The sequence below is a fragment of the Carassius auratus genome, chromosome 6, assembly GCF_003368295.1.
Source record: "Carassius auratus strain Wakin chromosome 6, ASM336829v1, whole genome shotgun sequence".
In the NCBI taxonomy this organism is placed as follows: domain Eukaryota; kingdom Metazoa; phylum Chordata; class Actinopteri; order Cypriniformes; family Cyprinidae; genus Carassius; species Carassius auratus.
The window spans coordinates 9,516,206-9,536,917 of NC_039248.1; the positions used below are offsets into that span (position 1 = coordinate 9,516,206).

The 20,712-nt window shown below is 38.8% G+C and overlaps 1 protein-coding gene across 4 annotated transcripts; it reads left to right on the plus strand.

The window, feature by feature from the left end:
* Positions 1-365: 365 nt before the first annotated feature.
* On the plus strand, positions 366-19,278 carry LOC113095185 (eukaryotic translation initiation factor 4E transporter-like). 4 transcript variants are annotated; one of them, XM_026260822.1, is made up of 20 exons: positions 370-449; positions 964-1,054; positions 1,514-1,650; positions 4,621-4,694; positions 5,025-5,152; positions 5,239-5,513; positions 5,607-5,805; positions 5,900-6,060; positions 6,861-6,999; positions 8,060-8,236; positions 8,384-8,658; positions 9,155-9,232; positions 9,943-10,066; positions 10,176-10,246; positions 11,145-11,278; positions 11,598-11,673; positions 14,761-14,890; positions 14,988-15,326; positions 15,431-15,607; positions 18,170-19,278. In XM_026260822.1, exons 3-20 carry the CDS (start codon positions 1,570-1,572, stop codon positions 18,364-18,366), a joined length of 2,835 nt encoding a protein of 944 aa, XP_026116607.1. In that variant the 5' UTR covers positions 370-449; positions 964-1,054; positions 1,514-1,569; the 3' UTR covers positions 18,367-19,278. The 4 variants fall into 4 exon arrangements, with proteins under 4 accessions (XP_026116622.1, XP_026116624.1, XP_026116616.1 ...); XM_026260837.1 differs by having other exon boundaries at positions 366-1,054; positions 9,158-9,232; XM_026260839.1 differs by having other exon boundaries at positions 366-1,054; positions 8,126-8,236.
* Positions 19,279-20,712: the final 1,434 nt, after the last annotated feature.

Here is a 20,712-nt window from a genome sequence, read left to right on the forward strand (position 1 = left end):
CACACAAGGAATTTGCCCATATTGTTCATACTTGTTTAACTTCATAAATACTACGTAAATACTTTTAATTTTGGTCAGAATCATGTAAATAAAAAAATCAAGCAACTCAACTAAGCTTTTTAAATCCTGTCACGTGACTACAATTTATAACTGGTGACCACGTTGATTGCCTGAAATTTATTCTTGCTCTAAAATTCCGTAACGTCTCTTGTCAACCCCACTGAATAAAAGACACACTAGTAACCACGTAATCTGGTGTTTTTTGTTTTTAGATTTGAAATTACAATCGAATGTGAGTGTCTGTTTCTTAAAATTTTAAAGAAGGCGTGATTAGACACTATATAATCCTTGATTGGGGCCTTTCTCAGAGCCAGTCAGAGATCTGAAGAAATTCGCCGCTCTGCGACTGAACAGAGACGAAAGAGAGAGCTCAGAGAAAGTACCCCGAGGTACATTGATTGTTGCAGTCGGACTACAAGCTTTAATTAAGTGATATAACCCAGTTATCTGCTGGGATTGGTCCTTATATATGTGAGCTTTAGTGTATTGACGCGCTTTTTATGTACGTTGTGCAGCTTCATGAGTGGGGATAAGTTTCCTAGCCTGCTAACCCGGCTCACTAGCCTATAAATACACAAACAAACACGGAATTATTTTGAAGGTTTTCTCTCTTACGGAAAAAACCCAAAGGGGAGACCAACCAAAATTGTAATTAAAATTCAGAAACGGTGCAAATATAGCCTTTTTTCCATATGAACCGAAGTAAATAGTCGGCGTCGGCTTGATGAGTTTAGCCAGTTTGCTAATGAAATGCTCCTTTCTGCCAATTAGCGATTAATTCTGGAGCGACAGGGACTATCCGAACCTCCTGTCAAGATTGTCGAGAGAGAAACTTTATTTTTAGGCAGAAAGCTTCATCTGCGTCCTGTCTGAAACCTGGACTGACTGCATCATCTGTTGTAGTTTGGTATAAGACCGATAGCCAGACGCTAACTGAGGTAACGTTATCCAGGCGAGGAGAGAGACGGTGCTGTGACACCTTTTCAGATATCAGGTGGGTTCATCAATATGTTGAGAAAGGTGCTTGGTTCTTTTCAAAATAGACCCGTTCTTCATGTGGGAAATTGTAGCGTGATTGTTCCTGCATCAGTCTGATTAGTATTCTGTAGTTGGCTTGCTGTCTGCTTCGTCATTTGCTAATACAACAGCTACTCAGGAGCCAGACATTTACCTGATGTTAAATCCCTACACCGTTTAAAGTATATTTAAGTTATATTTAAATTCTTATAGATTTTACGGGGTGTATGTAATCCGTGTTAAACTGCCTGCAGTCTATTTGTACAATAATAGCTCAGGGAGTCTGGATTGAATACCTAGTTTTATTTATATATATATATATATATATATATATATATATATATATATATATATATAATATTTGTAATCGTATTTGAGCCAAATGTGAATTACATTGACATGACACTTAAACTAATGCTATAGAATTCATTCACAGGTGCCTAGGGTGTCTGATAGTGAGGCTTCACTTCAGTTTGACCACCCGCCTGAATCATGGAGAAGGATGAAAATGGTGAAAACGTAGTGCAAATGGTGAAGGACTCACTAGTAACCTCCGCCTATAGATATACCAAGGTGAGAACAGTCACAACCCCTAGAAGGAAATGTCTTTTGAGGAGCAAATCTGCCTTGATCTTTCAACCTGCCATGAACTTCGATCTATAGGCCCGATATACTTCAAACGAAGTTCGTTTTCGTTCTTCATTTTGGGGCAAAAAGAAGTTCGAAAAGGCTGAGCGGCAGTATACTTCTAACCAATTCTCCAACACCCCAGCGCTGCTGGAGGTGGGGTGTAAATTAATATAAACGTGTCACGATGATTGCGTGTATCCCCTAAGCAAAACAATGAAATGAAGTGTAGGGAAGCAAGGTGTGAGACGGGGACCAATGCAGCTCAGCTATTCGACAATCCAGTGTATTCAGGAGATGTTGCTCTCCTTAAAAATTGTGTCAAAAAAAGTTTCAGAACACACCCACCAATTGGCTAACTGCCATGGACCAATTGAATCTCAAAGGTGTTTAGGAGCTAAAGCGAACTCCCCCAGAAAGTTCACTATGTTGAGCCGTTTTGAACTGCCAAAACACTTCGTTTTGGCCTGATTTTGTTCGAAATGATATTATATTAGTTCGTTCTTCGATTTCGTATGAAGTATACAGGGGCCTTTACAGTGTGATGTACTTTGAATACATGCTGTAACTTTTAGAGCTCTAAATGTCCTATCAAATAAAAGACCATGTCTGAAGCTTATTAAAGTAGGCTTTAAAGTCATGATTAAGTGGAAGCACAAAAATAGATTCAGGGATTTTTCATTTCATGTCAGTCTGAAGGAGCAGCAGCTGCTTACTCTTGTTACTACATAACAATGAAACTGATGGTGGCGTTTTTTCTTTAAAAAATAAAAAAAAATCTTATTCAGGATTTATTACAATACTAATCCCTCTATTTTTCATTTTATTGAAACACAGTTTCATTAAATTAAGTTTAGTAAAATTGCATTGAATTGAACAACTTAACATTGAATTATTCTTGACGGGCATGTATAATTGGATAAATAGCAGTTAAATCCTTATAGTGCCCCTAATAGCCTTTTCGACTATTACCTTTCATGCAGTGCATCATTTTAGCTGTATGTGAACACAAACTCTGCAAAGTTATGAAGCCGACAGTGCACGATCGATAGTTATGTCAAAAATTGCCTAAACGAGCGCTGAGCGTCTTTCTGAAGATTTCGCTCTGCTCGCTCAATACGCACAGCACCACTTGCTACTACTTTCAGTGCATTTTATTTTGTGTGCTTTTCATAGGCTTTATAATCACGGTGTATTTTGAAAAGATCTACCCACAATCCATCTTGTGTTTGTTTTAATGAGCCTGTTTTGAATGTTCTATTGCACAACAATGGCAGCTTGCATGCATGTAAACTTGCATGCATGCATGCATGTTTTAGGAGACTTATGAAAATATATTAGCAACCATAAAAATGGCATAATAGGAGCACTTTAACTTTAGTCAATACCTAGAAGTAAAAATCGAGCAACACAAAGTGTAAACTGTAGTCATGTGACAGGATTTAAAACAATGTGAGATTGGCATTGCACATTTATTTCCTGAACAGTAGATGGCAAAATGCGTATTGTTGCTTGCCTCACTTTTGTTCTTTGATTTTGAACATTTGGTTTTGTTCAAGGCATCAACCCTCAGTGGCACTTGTTTTTACGCTCCGATTGTACTGCAGGTTTTCTAGAAAACAGTGAGTTGTTTAAGGTGAACCAACATGAGATGTGTTCTCCTTGCAGTGCAGCGGTCCTGGTTTTCAGGAAATTAAAAATGCACTCTTGTTGTTGGAAATGTTTCAGTTGTGAAAGGTGTTTTTTTTTTTTTATATAACTTATTACATTTTCACACCAACAAACAAAGGGAAGAGGGATAAAAAACAAAGTAATAACATCATTAATAATAATACAAAAAAATTACATTCACCCCTTCACCCAACCCACAGGTTGAGAGCACTGTCCAATGTTGAAAAACTGTATATAACAATAAAAAAGTTTAAACAAAGTAGACATTCATTCAGGAAGTTGTGAGTGGTAACCTGAATAACAGATTAGGCCAGTGGTCTCAAACTCAATTCCTGGAGGGCCACAGCTCTGCAGAGTTTAGCTCCAACCAGCTCCAAATCACCCCTGCTTGGAAGTTTCTAGTAATCCTGAAGACCTTGATTAGCTGGATGAGCAAAACTGTGCAGAGCTGTGGCCCTCCAGGAATTGAGTTTGAGACCAATAGGTTAGGCGAAAAGGAGGGAGAAAAAGGTTTTAAAAAAAAAAGTATTTACTTGCAGCAAATATAGTGCTTGCCTGGTAACAACAGACTTTCTAAAAACAACAGACTTTGTAGCAGAACGGACGGGCAATCAATCAATAGTTACATCTCAAGTATAGGTCTCTGCAGGAAAGTAACGGGAGTTACCAGATCAGGGTGTTTTTAGGTTTAGGGGTGGGGTTGGGTAAGGGGGATCATTTAGATGCATGATTTAGAAACACCCAGGAGTTTGAAAACACCCACAAGGTTATACATGCCCACTTTTGCTCTGCAGAGACCTAAGTCTCTTACATCTAGCCACAGCACAGAGAATTAACATTATCCAAAAAGGGTAACCAAATAATTTAAAATATAACGGTGGAACTGCGGTTAAGATTTTCCAATTGAACAAAGGCATCCTTTATCCACTGAGTATGGGAGGGAGATGGTTGTGGTGAGGACTTTTCCAGTGCATCAAAATGCAGTGGAGAAAAAACTCAGAACAGGCCAATTAATGGGGAGAATAAATGTTAATAGAAGTGATAGCTGAGATTTGAATCAAAGACCGACTCCCAGAAAAAAGACAGAGCAGGACAGGTCTGGAACTTGCGAGTTAAATTAGCTGGTTATACATTCGACACTTCTCACAACTTGGATCAACGGCTGGGAACATGCAAGCTAGTTTACTTTTAGTTGTGAAGTGTTCTGTACTGTTTTATCATGCTGATAATTGTTTGCTTTTGCAGGAAGAGCTTATGGAAATCAAAGAATTGCCCATTTCCAATGAGAGGCCAGAGTGTCTATCAGAGAAATATGACAGGTGAACTTTTTTAGTGTTTGTTTGCCAGTTCAGTTTGAATATTTCTGAATGTGTCACCATATTATCTTGCATGGATATCATAAAAAAAAACACATCAGTGCGATTATTGACTCCTGTTGCGTATACATGAACATTACAATTTTAAGCCAATCTATTTTTTGCTCTTTAGCACTTAACCACTGCTTTCCTGTATTAGGCAATCAAATAATTCATTTATAGCTGATATTTGTTTAAATGCACTTCTTGTGACATTACTGACTAATGCGGTTTTAAATTGACATAAATGGAGAACCTAAGCTTTAAGTGTTAACCGTACTGTTTCCTTCATAGTGATGGGGTCTGGGACCCTGAAAAATGGCATGCCTCACTATATCCATCTTCGGAAAACGGCTGTCCAACAGAAGGATACAAGAAAGATTATGCAGAGGACAGAGTTCCGCTTAAACGCAGAATTGCAGGTAATTGGCCAAGAAGTTTGTTGTTATTTGCCTGTCAAAATCTTGTTGCTTAAAAAAAAACCCAGAATTAACTTTTTCTTCCCTAGATCCTCGGGAACGTCTAAAAGATGATGACCTTGAGGTGGTTCTTAGTCCACAACGACGTAGTTTTGGTGGAGGTTGTCAAGTGGCACCCCCTGCCCTTCCTCGCCGCCCCATCAGCCCTCTGGAGAACAAAGAGAACGAGTCACTCCGTTTAGGGGGAGCTCGACGCATAGGGAGTGGCCGTATCATTGCATCACGTGTATTTGAGAGGGACGCACGAGTTGACAAGGAGAGGGAGCGAGACCGAGAACGTGAATTTAAGGACAAGAGATTTAGGGTATTTTGATAAGAGTTTGGTACAAAGGAACCTTTTGCTATTGTGTTTTTCAAAGAATAAAACGTTGTTTTTTTTGTGTGTGTTCTACTGTAGCGAGACTTTGGAGACAAAAGAGTGTTCAGTGAGAGAAGAAGAAATGACTCTTATGCTGAAGAGGAGCCAGAGTGGTTCTCTGGTGGGCCCAGTAGTCAGTCAGAGACCATTGAGCTCATTGGCTTTGATGACAAGATATTGGAGGACGACAAGCGGAGGACCAAGCGTTCTAAGAAGAAGCCAGAGACTGTTAAAGAAGGCATGTATTGTACAAATGCAAACACCTAAGAAATGCTTCTGTTGTTGGATCAGTGCATTTATCAGCATGCTTTTTCCATCTTCCACACCTGCAGTTGAATGTAATGGTGGGCTCTCTGTGGACCCTGAAGTAGTTCAACAGTCAGGAGCTGACCAAGAGGTTCCACATGCTGAGGTTCTTCCAGAGCAAACCCATGGAGAATTTGACTTCAATGAGTTCTTCAATCTTGAAAAGACCATGCCTGGCCTGGCTTCGGTAAGATATGGGGAGCACTGCATGCTTTTAAGGGTAATAGTCACAAAATATCTGGCTTGTCTTAAAGGGAGAAGGAATAGACAAATCACACCTAAGGATTTTTTAAAAGTAATGTTTGGTTCATGTGGTTATTAGGTACTTTTGTGGGCAGTTTATTAATCTATAATGAATTTTTATTTATTTATTTTTTTTAAACTCTGCTCTGTACCATTTACTGTGCTCCTGTTACATTTGTACCTATTTAGAAGTTGTCATTTTCTGGACCAATTTGTATTGCAGCACCCCTGATGCCTCTTGTTTCTCTAATGAATGAATTGTTTCTAGTTGCATGTATTTTGTGAATATAACACTGGAGGTAGTTATGTGTTGGTTATTGCAGAATAGTTCAGCAAGCCCATTTTAGGTTCATATGTTCCTGCTCACGTCTGGTGTTTTAAATATGACATTGGTTTTGCATTTGTGTGGCGTCACGCTATTTGTTGGTTTTGAATTATACAGAAAACTCAATGGAATGCAAATTTATGCCCATCTGATTTGTAAAGATTATATTGATACTGTTGTAACTGGGGATTAGGGTTGATTGGCGGGTTATGCACATCTACGTTGTGCCAAATTTTTATGTAGTTTTAAGAAATGGGGACCTTGTAAGTGAAACTATTCTCCAAAATGCACACTTTTCACCCCATTGTGCTAAGCAGTCTGCAGACACTAATCACGTAAGTGTCATCCACTCCCCATGGCTGTTTCCTGCTTCTAAGTTATAACAGTTTAAACCAGGGAGCCTCTCTTTTTCCTTCCAGATGATTGAAGATGTTCTTGCTGATGGTCCGGTCATGGCCAGTCGTTTTAGCCGCTGGTTCTCCAGTAACAGAAGTCCCTCTGGCAGCCGCTCCAGCAGTCTGCGTTCCACACCGCATGAGGAGTTGGAGAGATTAGCTGGTAACGCTTTCCTGTTCCAGTCTATTCACCTGGTTTTGTTTCAAAGTTGCCCACTTGTCTTTGATATAGGCATGCAAAAACTTGCAAGTTAACATAAACAATAATAACAGTAACAGACTTGTTTTTTTTCTCATATTTGAACTCATTATCAGTTATTTAATTTTTAATATTTAACTTAATTATAATCTTAGCGTTTTAATTTTATAGTTAAAGGGTCATGAAACCCCCCTGTTTTAGCACTGGTAAGTTCTCACCAGTTTTAAAAATGCAAAAAAGAAAAGTGGGAATGGTGCGTTGCAGAGTGGAGGGAGAAGAGGGGAGACTGACAACACAGGCAACTTTGGTTTCTGACAGTTTCATTTCCCTCCCGTTGAGTTAAAAACTTTTTTTTTTTTTTTTACTCAAAATATAAGAAAATGCTTGAGATGGTGTAATTACTTGGTTTGTCCAGTAAAGCCCACTGCAATGCTTGCTAGAAGCGACCTGGATGAAACGCTTTAAAGCTTAAATCTATGGAAAACCATTGAAACTTTGAACGGCCATATCTCCGTAACGGCGTGGCGAATTCACACCAAATTTGGAGGATCTCTTCAGCTCGAGGAACCCTCTACAAATCAAGTCCATGTCTAGAGCCCTTCTTTAAGACCACCTCCGCGGCAATAGTCCCCAGTGTTTGGAAGTTACGGGTGGTTAAATTCGTGGTCTAGCCCTGACTGATCTAGCGATCCCAGGAGGCTCCCCCTTAAAAAAAAAAAAAAAAATATATATATATATATATATATATATATATATATATATATATATATATATATATATATATATATATATATATATATATATATATATATATATATATATATATATATATATATATATATATATATATTTTGGTCGGGCTCTAATACACACTCTATTTCCTATATGTATATGGCACCGTTCTAAAGACTCCTATGCTCATTCAAAATAGCAATATTCTGAAAAATAAAACATACTGAAACTTTTGAATGGTAATGTTTTATGTACCTACCAAAATGGCACAATCATTTTGTGTGCATGTCAGGTCTGGAACCTCATACTGGATCTCTAAATCAGGGTACGTCTTTGTACTTCACCCCCATCTCTTCAGTTGAACGCAAAGAGAAGGTGGATATTCTGGAGCTGCTGCATAAAGCCAACATTGACCTGAAACCGTTATTGTCCACTTTGAATGTCAACAAGGCTCACCTAAAGGAGAGCAGTGAGTAGCATCCTGTATATATTTATTGGAATATTGCCCACTGAGGTGTGTGTTGTTTTGATCTATAAACAGCAGGCCACAGATGATGTCAAATTGGCCATTATTAAAGAGAGCGTTTGAAATTCCTCTATGTCTGCCCTCTTATAGCAAACTCGGGGGTGGTGCTGTCTTTGGAGGAAGTGGAGGTGGGTCTGAAGGGACTGAAGGTGCAGCCTGAACCAGCGCCATCATTACCTCAAAAACAGCCCACTGGAGGTGGGGGAACTCCCTTCATGGTGGAGCATCTGGAAAAGGCTCTGACAGAAGGATCTGGGTCTGCGTCACGGCCGCGAGACCCTGACATGTCTGCATTTAATAAGTTGGTGAGCTCCATGAAGGCAAGTGGAACCCTGCCCACCCACCCCAAAGCCAGCGGGAGTAATGTAAGTGTGCAACCATCGGTTATGTTTGCATGGTTTTGTTAGAGCTTGCAGCATGCTGTTCAGCCTCAGGTAAAGCTGCATGTGTGAGATTGACATATTGGTTGCCCAGTTTGTTGCGCTCGAGTATTACTCTTCTTTGCATGCAACACAAACCAGTGCTGTTTACTTGTTAGTAAATGAGTGTTTATTTTGACTAGTGATGGGCATAAATTTGTATTTAGCAGTTGTGGCTGAATTGTCAGTGAACTTTTGCATGCATTGCTTTGGTATATCCTGTTCTGACTCCAGTGAATCTTTTGTAACATGCTTGGTTTTTAACCATTTTTGCTCATGCGTTCACCAGTATAATATAGGTGCCATCAGTGTTTGACTTCAGCAAACAAAACTTTATTGACCAAATGGCATGCGTTGTATATAATCTGTTTTTGTTTGGTTCATACTCCAACTCTTATCACTTTTCCCTTTTTTTTTTCTTTTTTTTTTTTCTCATTTATAGCAGCAGTCAGTGGATCCTGCTCTTGTGCCCTTATCAGAGGCACAGGTACCTGCCTCTCAGCAGAAAAACATCTTTCAGGTGATCTGTCAATCAAAGACATTCTGTTTGTTCTAAAGTTATTTTAACAAATTTATAATCGACAGGACATTAGAAAACTCATTCATGTGATTTGACTGATCTATAAACTGTAAGAAATGGTGCAAACGGTTGTTAGAAATACCCGAAGTTCATGTAGAAGTTTTTTTTTTTTTTTTTTTTTTTTTAATTTCTTAAATCTTAATTGAGACTCATATCAGCTATCGGTCAATATACCGGCATCGGCTGTCAAAAAATACCTGTTGACCACTAGCAATTTACTGTAGTAACTAGGGCTGCACAATAAATTGCATGTGATTATTTAAAGTGCATCTTGGAGCATTTACTACACAGGGCTGTTCTTCACTGATAAGCTGTGCAGAACATAAGCAAAATATGATCGTGTTTTTGTGCAGTTTGTTTGTAAACAACGGCTCTGTGTAGTAAATGCTGCTCCATGTAAAGGCACGTAGGTGATGGAGATTTACCGCTGATTACAAAACCGGCTTTACTGAGAAGATGTGCATTAAATATCACATGCGCTTTATCGTGCAGACCTAGTAGTAACTGATACCTATCCTGTGGTGTTGAGACAGCTTTAGTAACCTTGTAGCTGAAGCTCACATCTTATCATTGTATTATAACACTGTTCTAGTCAAGTTTATGGTGTTGAGTTGACAAAGAATATAAGATCTTGTGTTTTTGTGCTTTAGGAATTATTGGTTGCCTCTCATGGCCCTGTTCCTGCCCCTATGCCTGGCCTCGTACACCACCGCACTTCACCCCCACTCTTCCCACAGAGACAGGACTTTTTTCCAGGCATGCCACCTGCAACAGGTAAAATGAGTTGGCCTAATTATAAGTGATTTGAAACAAAGAGAGGCATGATAAATCTGCAACATGAATGTTCCTCCACGTTCCTCACCCATCTTTTGTTGAATCTCAGGGTTCCCTGCTGGCCCACAAAATGTGTTGGATCAAATTTCAGACTTGCATCGGGCCAGGAATACACCACAGGTAGAACTAATACTATGGCAAGGATATATATGTATATTTGTTTGTTCGTTGTAGTTAATACATTATGCAATTTATAAATATTAATGTAAATGGCCATTGTTCATTTGTTCACAGTGCGTTATTGTGTACAAACACAACTTGTGATTTTAATAATGCATAAGAAAATGCTGAAATTAACAAGTAAGATTAATAAATGCTGTGGAAATATTGTTCATTGTTATATATATTAAATTATGATCCTTATAAAATGACCGCAGATGAGGAATTAAATGCGTGGCACTGCGACCGACTTAAAATTTTACAAGTTTAATGTAGCAATGTGGTCGCTCCATTTTTCAAGAATAGTTTTAATTGTTTAACCGTTAATAGATTTGAACAAAAGAAATAGTTTAACGATGCACAGGCCGTATTGAATTGCAAATTCAAAAATAAGATGAGTAAAGAAAATGCAATACTGTATTAAAATCACTCTTTACTTAAATATATGAACACAGCACTCTGCTGTTAACCGGCTAATATAACATTTCAAATTATATGACTAGTAAAATAATGACAACTTTCTCTGATGGACATGGCTTTCTTTCCCCAAAATGCATCTTGTGTGACAGGTGTCAGTGTTAAGGCACAATATGATGCTATCATAAATTAACTGTTCATTTTTAATTTATCGCTTATACCAGTATATCGTTATACACTAACACGATATCGATAATTTTTGCTTCGAATATCATGGTTCTAGTCAATACTGGTATATTAGGAGTGTCGCAATATACGATTAGTTCTGAGAATCTACATTCTCTTTGTGTAAAGGCTGTTAACATGCAATTAGGATAAAATATACTAGAGTATGTACTTGGTTTTGCATTTTGTAAATCGGAGATTAATTCCTTATTCTTAGATGAGAGGTTTGCCAATGGGAATGGACCAGGCCAATCTGGAAGCTTTGTTTCAGCAGGAACTGGCAGTTCTTAATCGCCCACAGTACCAACAAAGCTACAACAAACAGGCTCACGAGAAGGCATTTCATAACAGGTAATATTGATTATCAGACAAAATAGGCAGGTTGTCCTGAAGCAAACCTTGCTAATGGTTTCAGCCTCTTTAATCACAGTTACCTTTTAGTACTTAGTTATTCTCCTCTTGAATTGGACTCTCCTGATGATTGTAAATTTAAAAGCTATAAATTGAAAAGGTCCAATTTTAACCAGATTTGATCAGTGTATGCTTTTATTCATAAAACGAACAGTTGCTACAGTACATCCAAAAGAGTAACCTAATGAATGGAAGGGGTTGATAATGTTGTGTACAGTGATGCATTGATTTATTTGCATCTATATCTCCTTTTTTGTAGACAAACCAGGATGAACCGTTCACCTGGGCCTCACCTACCTGGACGGGCGTCACCTGGAAATACTGTAACAAGTGTGGTAAGCCAAATCGATCGCATTTAGTTTAACTGCCATTGAGGCATTTGATCATACATCTGATGTATTGATCAACTTGCAGCATTACAGAGCCATTTGTATGTTTTGAATTAACTTAAATATCCTTCTATAGAATGAAAACCCCAAAGAACAAATTAGATTTGTTCCGATATCGGAAATATCTCCGATACCACAACAAATTCTGGCATCGGCGAGTACATGAACCCATATACAGTTGCAATCAAAATTACTCAACCCCTCAGAGACTACAGTACTTTACAAATACAAGCCTTTCTGAAGATCCAGGATAAAATAAAAATTGCATCTATAACAGTTCACTGGCAGATTAAAAGTGATAGTCAATATATGATGTAATAGTTTTGAGTTAGATTTTTTTTAATAATACTGTTATGTCATAATTATTCAACCCCTATTCAATATTGCTGTTTTTAAATCACTTATTTGCATGGTGGTGAATGAAACCGTCTCAAAACACAATTAAGCATTTAGAAACTCTATTAAAAACAGTATTAGCTTGAGCTGTTACACATACAGTTAGCCCATGCATGTGTTGAAGTTGAGTAGCAAAAATGTCAACAGAGATCTCACAAAAGCTAAAGAGAAAAAATATTGTATTACTTTAGAAAGACTAAGGCTATATGAAGATTTCCAAGACATTGAAAGTTCCTGGAGACACAGCTCTCAGCCTTATTCCCTAAGTTTAAAGTGTGTTTTACCAGAAAACCTTTGAGGGTGTTGAAGAAAAAGCACAATATCATAAAACGTTTAATCTGAGCAACTGAGAAAAACCTGCAATGTACAGCCAAAGACTTGGAAGATGACCAGATGAAAGGAGGAAAACCATTTCAATGCAGTGTATAAGAAGAACACCATCTCCATCGTCACTTCACTTCACTCACTTCACTAGACAAGTATGGCCTTCATATTGAGACCTCTTGCAGAATACCACTCTTGATCAAGAAGAACAAAAGGCAGACTTGAACTTGATAAAATTCATTTGTGTAGACCTGTGGAGCTCTGGAGGAATGTTTTATGGAGTGATGTGACCAAACTGGAACTTTTTGGACCCATGGATCAGCGGTATGTCTGCTGCAAAACAGGCAAAGCTCATAAGCAGAAGAACACCATCTCCATCGTCAAACTTGGAGGTGTATCAGTCCTGTTATGGGGTTTCTTTACTGTAGCAGGAAGTGGAAATCATGACTGTATGAAGGAAATCATGGATTCTTTGAAGAATCAGGCCATTTTGATAAGAATTGTGATGCCTTTTGTTGCAAAGACTGAAGCTGATGATCAATGGACTTTCCTGCAGGACAGTCATCCCAAAGTACACATCCAAATCTACTACTGCTTTGTTCAGAGATCAGTCATAGAATGTACTTGAGTGTCCTGTTCAGTCTCCAGGCTTAACTCTCATTGCAAATATCTGGTTGAATTTGAAGAAAGCAGTGGCAATGTGAGAACCAAAGATTATCAGTGATCTGGAATCTTTTCCATGCGAGGAATGGGTCAAGACTGTAGTAGAGAGGTGACAGAAGCTTCTAATCACTTACAGACAGCGTTTTATTGGTGATTTTAAAGAATAAAAGATTCTGCACAAAGGGGGTTGAATAATTTTGAACATGAATGTTGAGAGCCAGTTTGAATTTTATCCTGATTCATCAATGTTCCATTCTCAGAATCACTCAAAAGTGTATTAACAAACTTTCTCTAATACTTTACTGATGCATTTGTTGAATTGATTTCATAAAATGTTCACCGCAGCAAAATGTCTTGCAGGTCAAGGGGGTTGAATAATTTTGATTGCAACTGTACCGATCTGATACCATTTTCTTAAACAAGACCTAGTTATGACCGCTAGCTTTGCCTAAACGCTTGCACGGTTCTTCTTCGCTGCTCAAAATGCATTGCAAACACAGGGAGTTGTGCGGTGTTGCCACAAGCAACCCCTGTTTAGAGCAGCGAAGAAGAAATGAAAAGTGTTGGCAGCACTGATCTATATATGACTGGATCGCTCATCGCGTTCTAAACTGCCAACAGACAGTGAAACCACTTCTATATTATAGATCAGTGGTTAGCAGTATATCTCTGGAGTACCGGTAGTTACCGACTCCGAGTATATTCGGTACCCGCAGCTGCGTTCAGTTGCTTCCATGTTAGTCAAAGCGCAGGGCTCCAGACAGTAGCCGTGTGTATATATATATATACATACACACACACACACACACACTAATGTCTGTGAATATTGAACTGCAAAATACTATTTAAATATTACTCCTGCAAATTCTAAATCTCTTTGGGTGACTGGTGCAGATGCACGGGAGCTTGCCGTTTTGTAGTCTCTGCTGTGTCACTATATGAGGACAGGAACGCATGAACTGTCACTTCATGAGAATTTACGGTTTAATTTGAGAAAACTGTCATATCATAAACACAGACACTCAAAGATCTTAATGGCAACCCATCAAAATAAATGTTCGGTTCAACGTGAGTAAATTGACAATATGTTAAGCTACTGTTGTAGCCTACAGTAGATTTAGCTATGTCTCTATGTAGTAATAAAACGTCTCTCTTAATAATAATTATGCCTAGACGTTTGCTTGTTTTTTTTACTTTTGTTGTAAAGAGATTGTCTTGTATATCTTTTTTTAATATTCCTAGACTTATTTGTTGCAGTTTTTTATACAGTTATATTGTAAAACTAAAATACCTTTTTTAGTTTGCAGCGTTAGATTTTTGGCTGCATTTGAAGTTCTTTTTTCGCTTACGAAAATAAATACTGTCAAATTCATGTCAGATAATAAAAATACAGTAGTTCACCATGTATTTGTTCATGTTTTATTAAGGGATAAGTCTGAAGCACACCATAAAATAATTCTAGCAATTTACACAGGGCTAGTAATATATACAGATACACACCCAGGTATCGGATCAGTACTCCGTATCGGCCGATACCCTGAGCCCAGGTATCGGAATCGGTATCGGGTAGAGAAAAAGGGTATCGGAACATCTCTAGAACAAATGACTTGGTGTTTGGTTTAAATCACTTTTTTCCCCCTCTTGCTGCAGCTGTCTCCATCCTTCACTCCCACTTCTGTGATCAAAAAAATGTACGAGTCAAAAGAGAAAAGTCGAGATGATCCTGGGAGTAGACCAGGAAGTAAAGAGGAGACCATGAGCTTTCAAAACTCACAGGAGGGTATGATACAATGCACATACACCAAGAGATCAGAGCTGGGTGAATAAACATTAGCTCTTTTCCTTTTTCATAAAGCGGTTACCTTTTTAATTTATAGATGGGCCTCCATCACCCAGTTCCTTTCTGGAAGATGTGGACATAAGTGGTCCTCAGACTGGTGGGGTAAAGGCATGCTCCACCCCCGTTCCTACTCTGAATCGTCATAGTAAAGACCCAGATCGACCCAGGCCTACATCAACAACTGGCCACCACACTCCTACCATGATGTCATCAGGGCCCCCTTCTCCTTTCCCCAGGCCCCAGATGTATCCAGTTCCTCTGCTTCCCCATGTCCCTTTGGTCAGACCTCCACCCCAGATTCATCCAAGTGTGATGCAGAAGATGCTGGCTCAGGGCATTCAGCCTCAACCGCTCGGACCCACATTATTACAGACAGGTTGGTTTCAGACTTTGGTTTCTCTTTATTCATGCCGGTTCCAGACATGTTCCTGTTGATAACTAAAAACAGTGAATAATGAAGTTCTTTCTCTGCATGAACAGGGATTTTCCCTCAGGCTGTAGACCTGTCTCAGCTTCAGGGTTTGCCCCCAGCCCTCTTGGGGCAGCCTCTGTATCCCCTTGGTAGTGCAGGGTATCCACTCATGGCCCCTAGAACTGCAGGAACACACATGCAGTTAGCAGTCATGCAGCAACAGCTTCAACAGCAACAGAGACCAAGTACGTACAGCACCAGTGTCTTAAAATTACTACATTAGAGTGATTTAATCACTACTGTTCAAAAGTTGGATTGGTTCATTTTTATAAATACATTTTTAAAAACTCATTCTCAAGGCTGCATTCAATCGGTTGAATGCAATTATAATGCAGTTATAACTATCAGTGATGTGCGGGTTGATCCAAAATGAGCGGGTGTCCGCAGTTATGAGTCATCCAAAAATATTTTTAATGATATTCGGGGCGCGGTCGGTCGGGTCATTTGAAATAAAGATGCCAATTAAACCTTTGTAATTAATATAGTACTAGACACAATTTTGAAATACATAGGCCTACACTTTATTGGCTGAATAATGGGCGCAAAGATGACGCAGAAGCTCAGTCTGCCGTTAGAGATAGAGGCGGCAAGAGAAAAGGTGAAGACACTGTTTTTGGTAAAACATGATTTTGACGACTTAAGTTTTGTTTTATAGAAAACTTTTTAAAAGATTTTCATTTTGTATAAATTATATCTTAATTTTGATCAATGTTTTATTTTATTTTATAAATAAGAAGCAAATATATAGCAGACAATATAATAAAATAAATGGGCTACTCTCTGATTATGTAATCCATATGAAATGTGCATTTCTCTCTGGCATTTGTGAGTCCGGATCGTCAACTTCATCTTAGCAGCGTCAAAGAAAATACCATATTACTAAACAATGAAATGTCTCCTTGCATATTTTTGAACCATTTGGCCATTCTGGGTTGAGCGAGACCCCACGGAATGAGTGAGTGTACAATATTTTCTTTTCCTTTTTTTGCGGTCCAAGTTTCGAGCGGGTTAGTTGAAAACGTCTGTTCGGTGCGGGTTGTTAATACATTGACCCGCGCATCACTGATGACCATCGTTTTCATATTAAAAACTGAAATCAATTCAGTTTCTATATTTCTATCAATTAAGACTAATGGCTTCCGAAAAAATTTTCAGCGTCACATGGCTCTTTAATTATTCTGTGTTGACTTGGTGCTCAAGAACATTATTTTTAATCAGGGTTAAACTGTTCTACTGTTCAATATTTTTGTGGAAACTTAAACCTTAATTTTCTTTTAAGGATTCTTTAAAAACAGCATTTATTTGAAAAAGTTGTTGTTTTTTTGTCGCTGTTTACTTCTATTTAATGTCATTGTTAAAAAGTCTTAAATTTGAATATCACATATCAGTGGTTACATTTAATCAGTTTCTTAATGGAGAACAGGGTGGCCAGAGAACATGGCTGATAATTAGATTTTAATGCGATCTAATTATTATAAATGTGATCCAGAGAATTTCTGATGTGATGGTATTTATTTTGAGCAAAAATTTTTGGGGTTCTTATCCATTTCTGATCATAATTGCCAAACAAATCTGCCAATGTATCAGTCTGTAACTAGATTCAAGCTTTTAAAGGGGGGGGGGGGGGGGGGGTGAAATGCTATTTCATGCATACTGAGTTTTTTACACTGTTAAAGAGTTGGATTCCCATGCTAAACATGGACAAAGTTTCAAAAATTAAGTTGTAAGTTTGGAGTATTTCTGTTCCAAAAATACTCCTTCCGGTTTGTCACAAGTTTCGGAAAGTTTTTTTCGAGTATGGCTCTGTGTGACGTTAGATGGAGCGGAATTTCCTTATATGGGTCCTAGGGCATGTCTGCCGGAAGAGCGCGCGCTCCCGTATAGCAGAGCACTGAGAGCAGAGGCATTCACTGATCAGGGCGAGAGCGTTGCGAAATGTCACGAGAAGTGTATTTTTGGTTGCCAGGGCAAGACAACCCTGCACAGATTACCAAAAGAGAAACAGCATTAAGGGACCAGTGGATGGAGTTTATTTTTACAGAGCATCAATGGAGTTGTGCAAGTATTTGTGTTTGTTACCTGCATTTCGAAGATGCTTGTTTTACAAACAAAGCCCAGTTTGACGACGGATTTGCGTATCGTTTATTTCTTAAGGATGATGCAATCCCAACGAAGTCCCGCTCGAGTTCGTGTCCCGCTCGGAGCGAGTCGTTGCTGCTGCTGCTCTCGTTCAGTTTCAGCCTCAGGATCTGATTCTGGATCATAAATAAACGGCTGAATCTGACTGTTAGCCATGGTTTTTGGATGTTTTTTTCCTCAAGGTGGTAATGTCACAGCTTCCAAACGCTCTCAACGCAAAAGCTTAATCGCGCTCGTGATTCTTTAGCTCCGCCCACACGCCACGCCTCCAGCCAGTCGTGTTTTTCCGGGAAAAATCGGTACAGACCATCTTTTTCTTATGAATATAATAAAACTAAAGACTTTTTGGAGTTATGAAGGATGCAGTACTACTCTATAGGTACTCAAGATTAACAGGATATTGAGTGAAAACGAGCATTTCACCCCCCTTTAAACATTTATTACTGAAGCTTCAAATTTGTCTTGGCCATGATGACAGACTTGCTGATATGGCAATTAAACAACATTTTGATGCTTCCAGACAAGGGAGAATATATAACATTTTTACAAATATTCTAATTGTTTAGCTTTTTTGTGTGGTTTTTCAATTATTTTTATTTTTGCCACAGATCTGCCAGTGGCTCCATCAGGAGGCCCCCAGTCACAGAGCCATGGTCCCCATCGGACAAACCATTCACAGCGAAGAGGTGGTAGCCCTCCTCTGGGTCTGGCCAAGTGGTTTGGTTCTGACGTGCTGCAACAGCCCCTCCCTTCCATGCCGTCTACTAAAGTAATCAGTGTTGACGAGCTCGAGTTCCACCAGTGATAACCATTCTGGGACCAGTCGGCAGGAGCAAAGCAAGACATCACTTCCCTTCCTCACTACCCTCTAGTTGGAGAGATATGAACTTTGATTTCTACCATAATGTACAGATGTCAGAGCCCTGTCTGTTTTTCTGTGCTCTGTCTGAAACCCTTGCAGTTGCTAAATGTTTATTTTTTGAAAAGGCCTGAAGTTAAGAGGAAAAAGGGAAAAGACTTTTTTTTTTTTTTTTTTCTCCTACCCCTTTTGTCACAAAGTAGTTTCTCATAGTTTTTGTTTTGAATATTCAGTTTTTGCAGTGAAGTAAATGATGTATAGGCCTGAATTTGTACAGATTATGGGAATAGATTTTACTTTTTCCACCTTGTACATATAATTGACTTGTTTTCCTTTTTTTCTGTCTTTATGTGGGGAAGGTTATCTTGCTATTAAGAAACTGGAAAGTTGTGTTTTTGTCCAGTCATATTGTCTGCACAATCTTCCATGTTTCCCATCTATGGTTGATCTGGGGGGGGGGAAGGACACCACTGCTGATAGCTGGTTTGTTGGGAAGGAGATGTTTTGTGTGTAGCAATTTAATGCATCCCTAATCCAGAGATACATGCCCTTGAAACTTTTGCTGAAATATTGAAGCCAGCATGTTCTGCAAGAGGGGGACACACTTCCACGCCAGGAAGTGAATGCTAGTTGTGCCTTTTTTGTTTCCTTTTTTGTTGAATTTTATTTTTAGAAAAAAGCCCTCCCATCCCTTATCCAGCCAGTCTTCTTAGTCACTGTATGAGAAGTACTGTTCTGAATCACATTGGTTTTAGGGTGGCAGGGGTTGGTAATTAAATAATGTGCTATTAATTTAAGAAGCACAAATAGTTAATAAATATATATATGAAAAAATTTAAATAAATCATTCACATAAAATTGTCAAGGTCTCATTGATTTCAAGGTCTTTAAATTGTCTGCCTAGAAAAAAGCAAACCTTTCAGAGGGATGACGGACGAAGAAATCTTCTGCTCTGAATGCCTGCATGTATATTGTGGTGTTTGCAGTTACTTTCCCAGTTCTTCCATATTCCAGTGAAACTAGACAGTCATTATACTCTATGCTTGCCAACTGTATTTTCAAAACGCCAAAATGCTGTGGTACTTTGCCGAATTTATTAGCGTTGTACATACAGTTTTGTTCAAAATAATAGCAGTACAATGTGACTAACCAGAATAATCAAGGTTTTTCGTATATTTTTTTATTGCTACGTGGCAAACAAGTTACCAGTAGGTTCAGTAGATTCTCAGAAAACAAATGAGACCCAGCATTCATGATATGCACGCTCTTAAGGCTGTGCAATTGGGCAATTAGTTGAATTAGTTGAAAGGGGTGTGTTCAAAAAAATAGCAGTGTGGCATTCAATCACTGAGGTCATCAATTTTGTGAAGAAACAGGTGTGAATCAGGTGGCCCCTATTTAAGGATGAAGCCAACACTTGTTGAACATGCATTTGAAAGCTGAGGAAAATGGGTCGTTCAAGACATTGTTCAGAAGAACAGCGTACTTTGATTAAAAAGTTGATTAGAGAGGGGAAAACCTATAAAGAGGTGCAAAAAATGATAGGCTGTTCAGCTAAAATGATCTCCAATGCCTTAAAATGGAGAGCAAAACCAGAGAGACGTGGAAGAAAACGGAAGACAACCATCAAAATGGATAGAAGAATAACCAGAATGGCAAAGGCTCAGCCAATGATCACCTCCAGGATGATCAAAGACAGTCTGGAGTTACCTGTAAGTACTGTGACAGTTAGAAGACGTCTGTGTGAAGCTAATCTATTTTCAAGAATCCCCCGCAAAGTCCCTCTGTTAAAAAAAAGGCATGTGCAGAAGAGGTTACAATTTGCCAAAGAACACATCAACTGGCCTAAAGAGAAATGGAGGAACATTTTGTGGACTGATGAGAGTAAAATTGTTCTTTTTGGGTCCAAGGGCCACAGGCAGTTTGTGAGACGACCCCCAAACTCTGAATTCAAGCCACAGTACACAGTGAAGACAGTGAAGCATGGAGGTGCAAGCATCATGATATGGGCATGTTTCTCCTACTATGGTGTTGGGCCTATTTATCGCATACCAGGGATCATGGATCAGTTTGCATATGTTAAAATACTTGAAGAGGTCATGTTGCCCTATGCTGAAGAGGACATGCCCTTGAAATGGTTGTTTCAACAAGACAATGACCCAAAACACACTAGTAAACGGGCAAAGTCTTGGTTCCAAACCAACAAAATTAATGTTATGGAGTGGCCAGCCCAATCTCCAGACCTTAATCCAATTGAGAACTTGTGGGGTGATATCAAAAATGCTGTTTCTG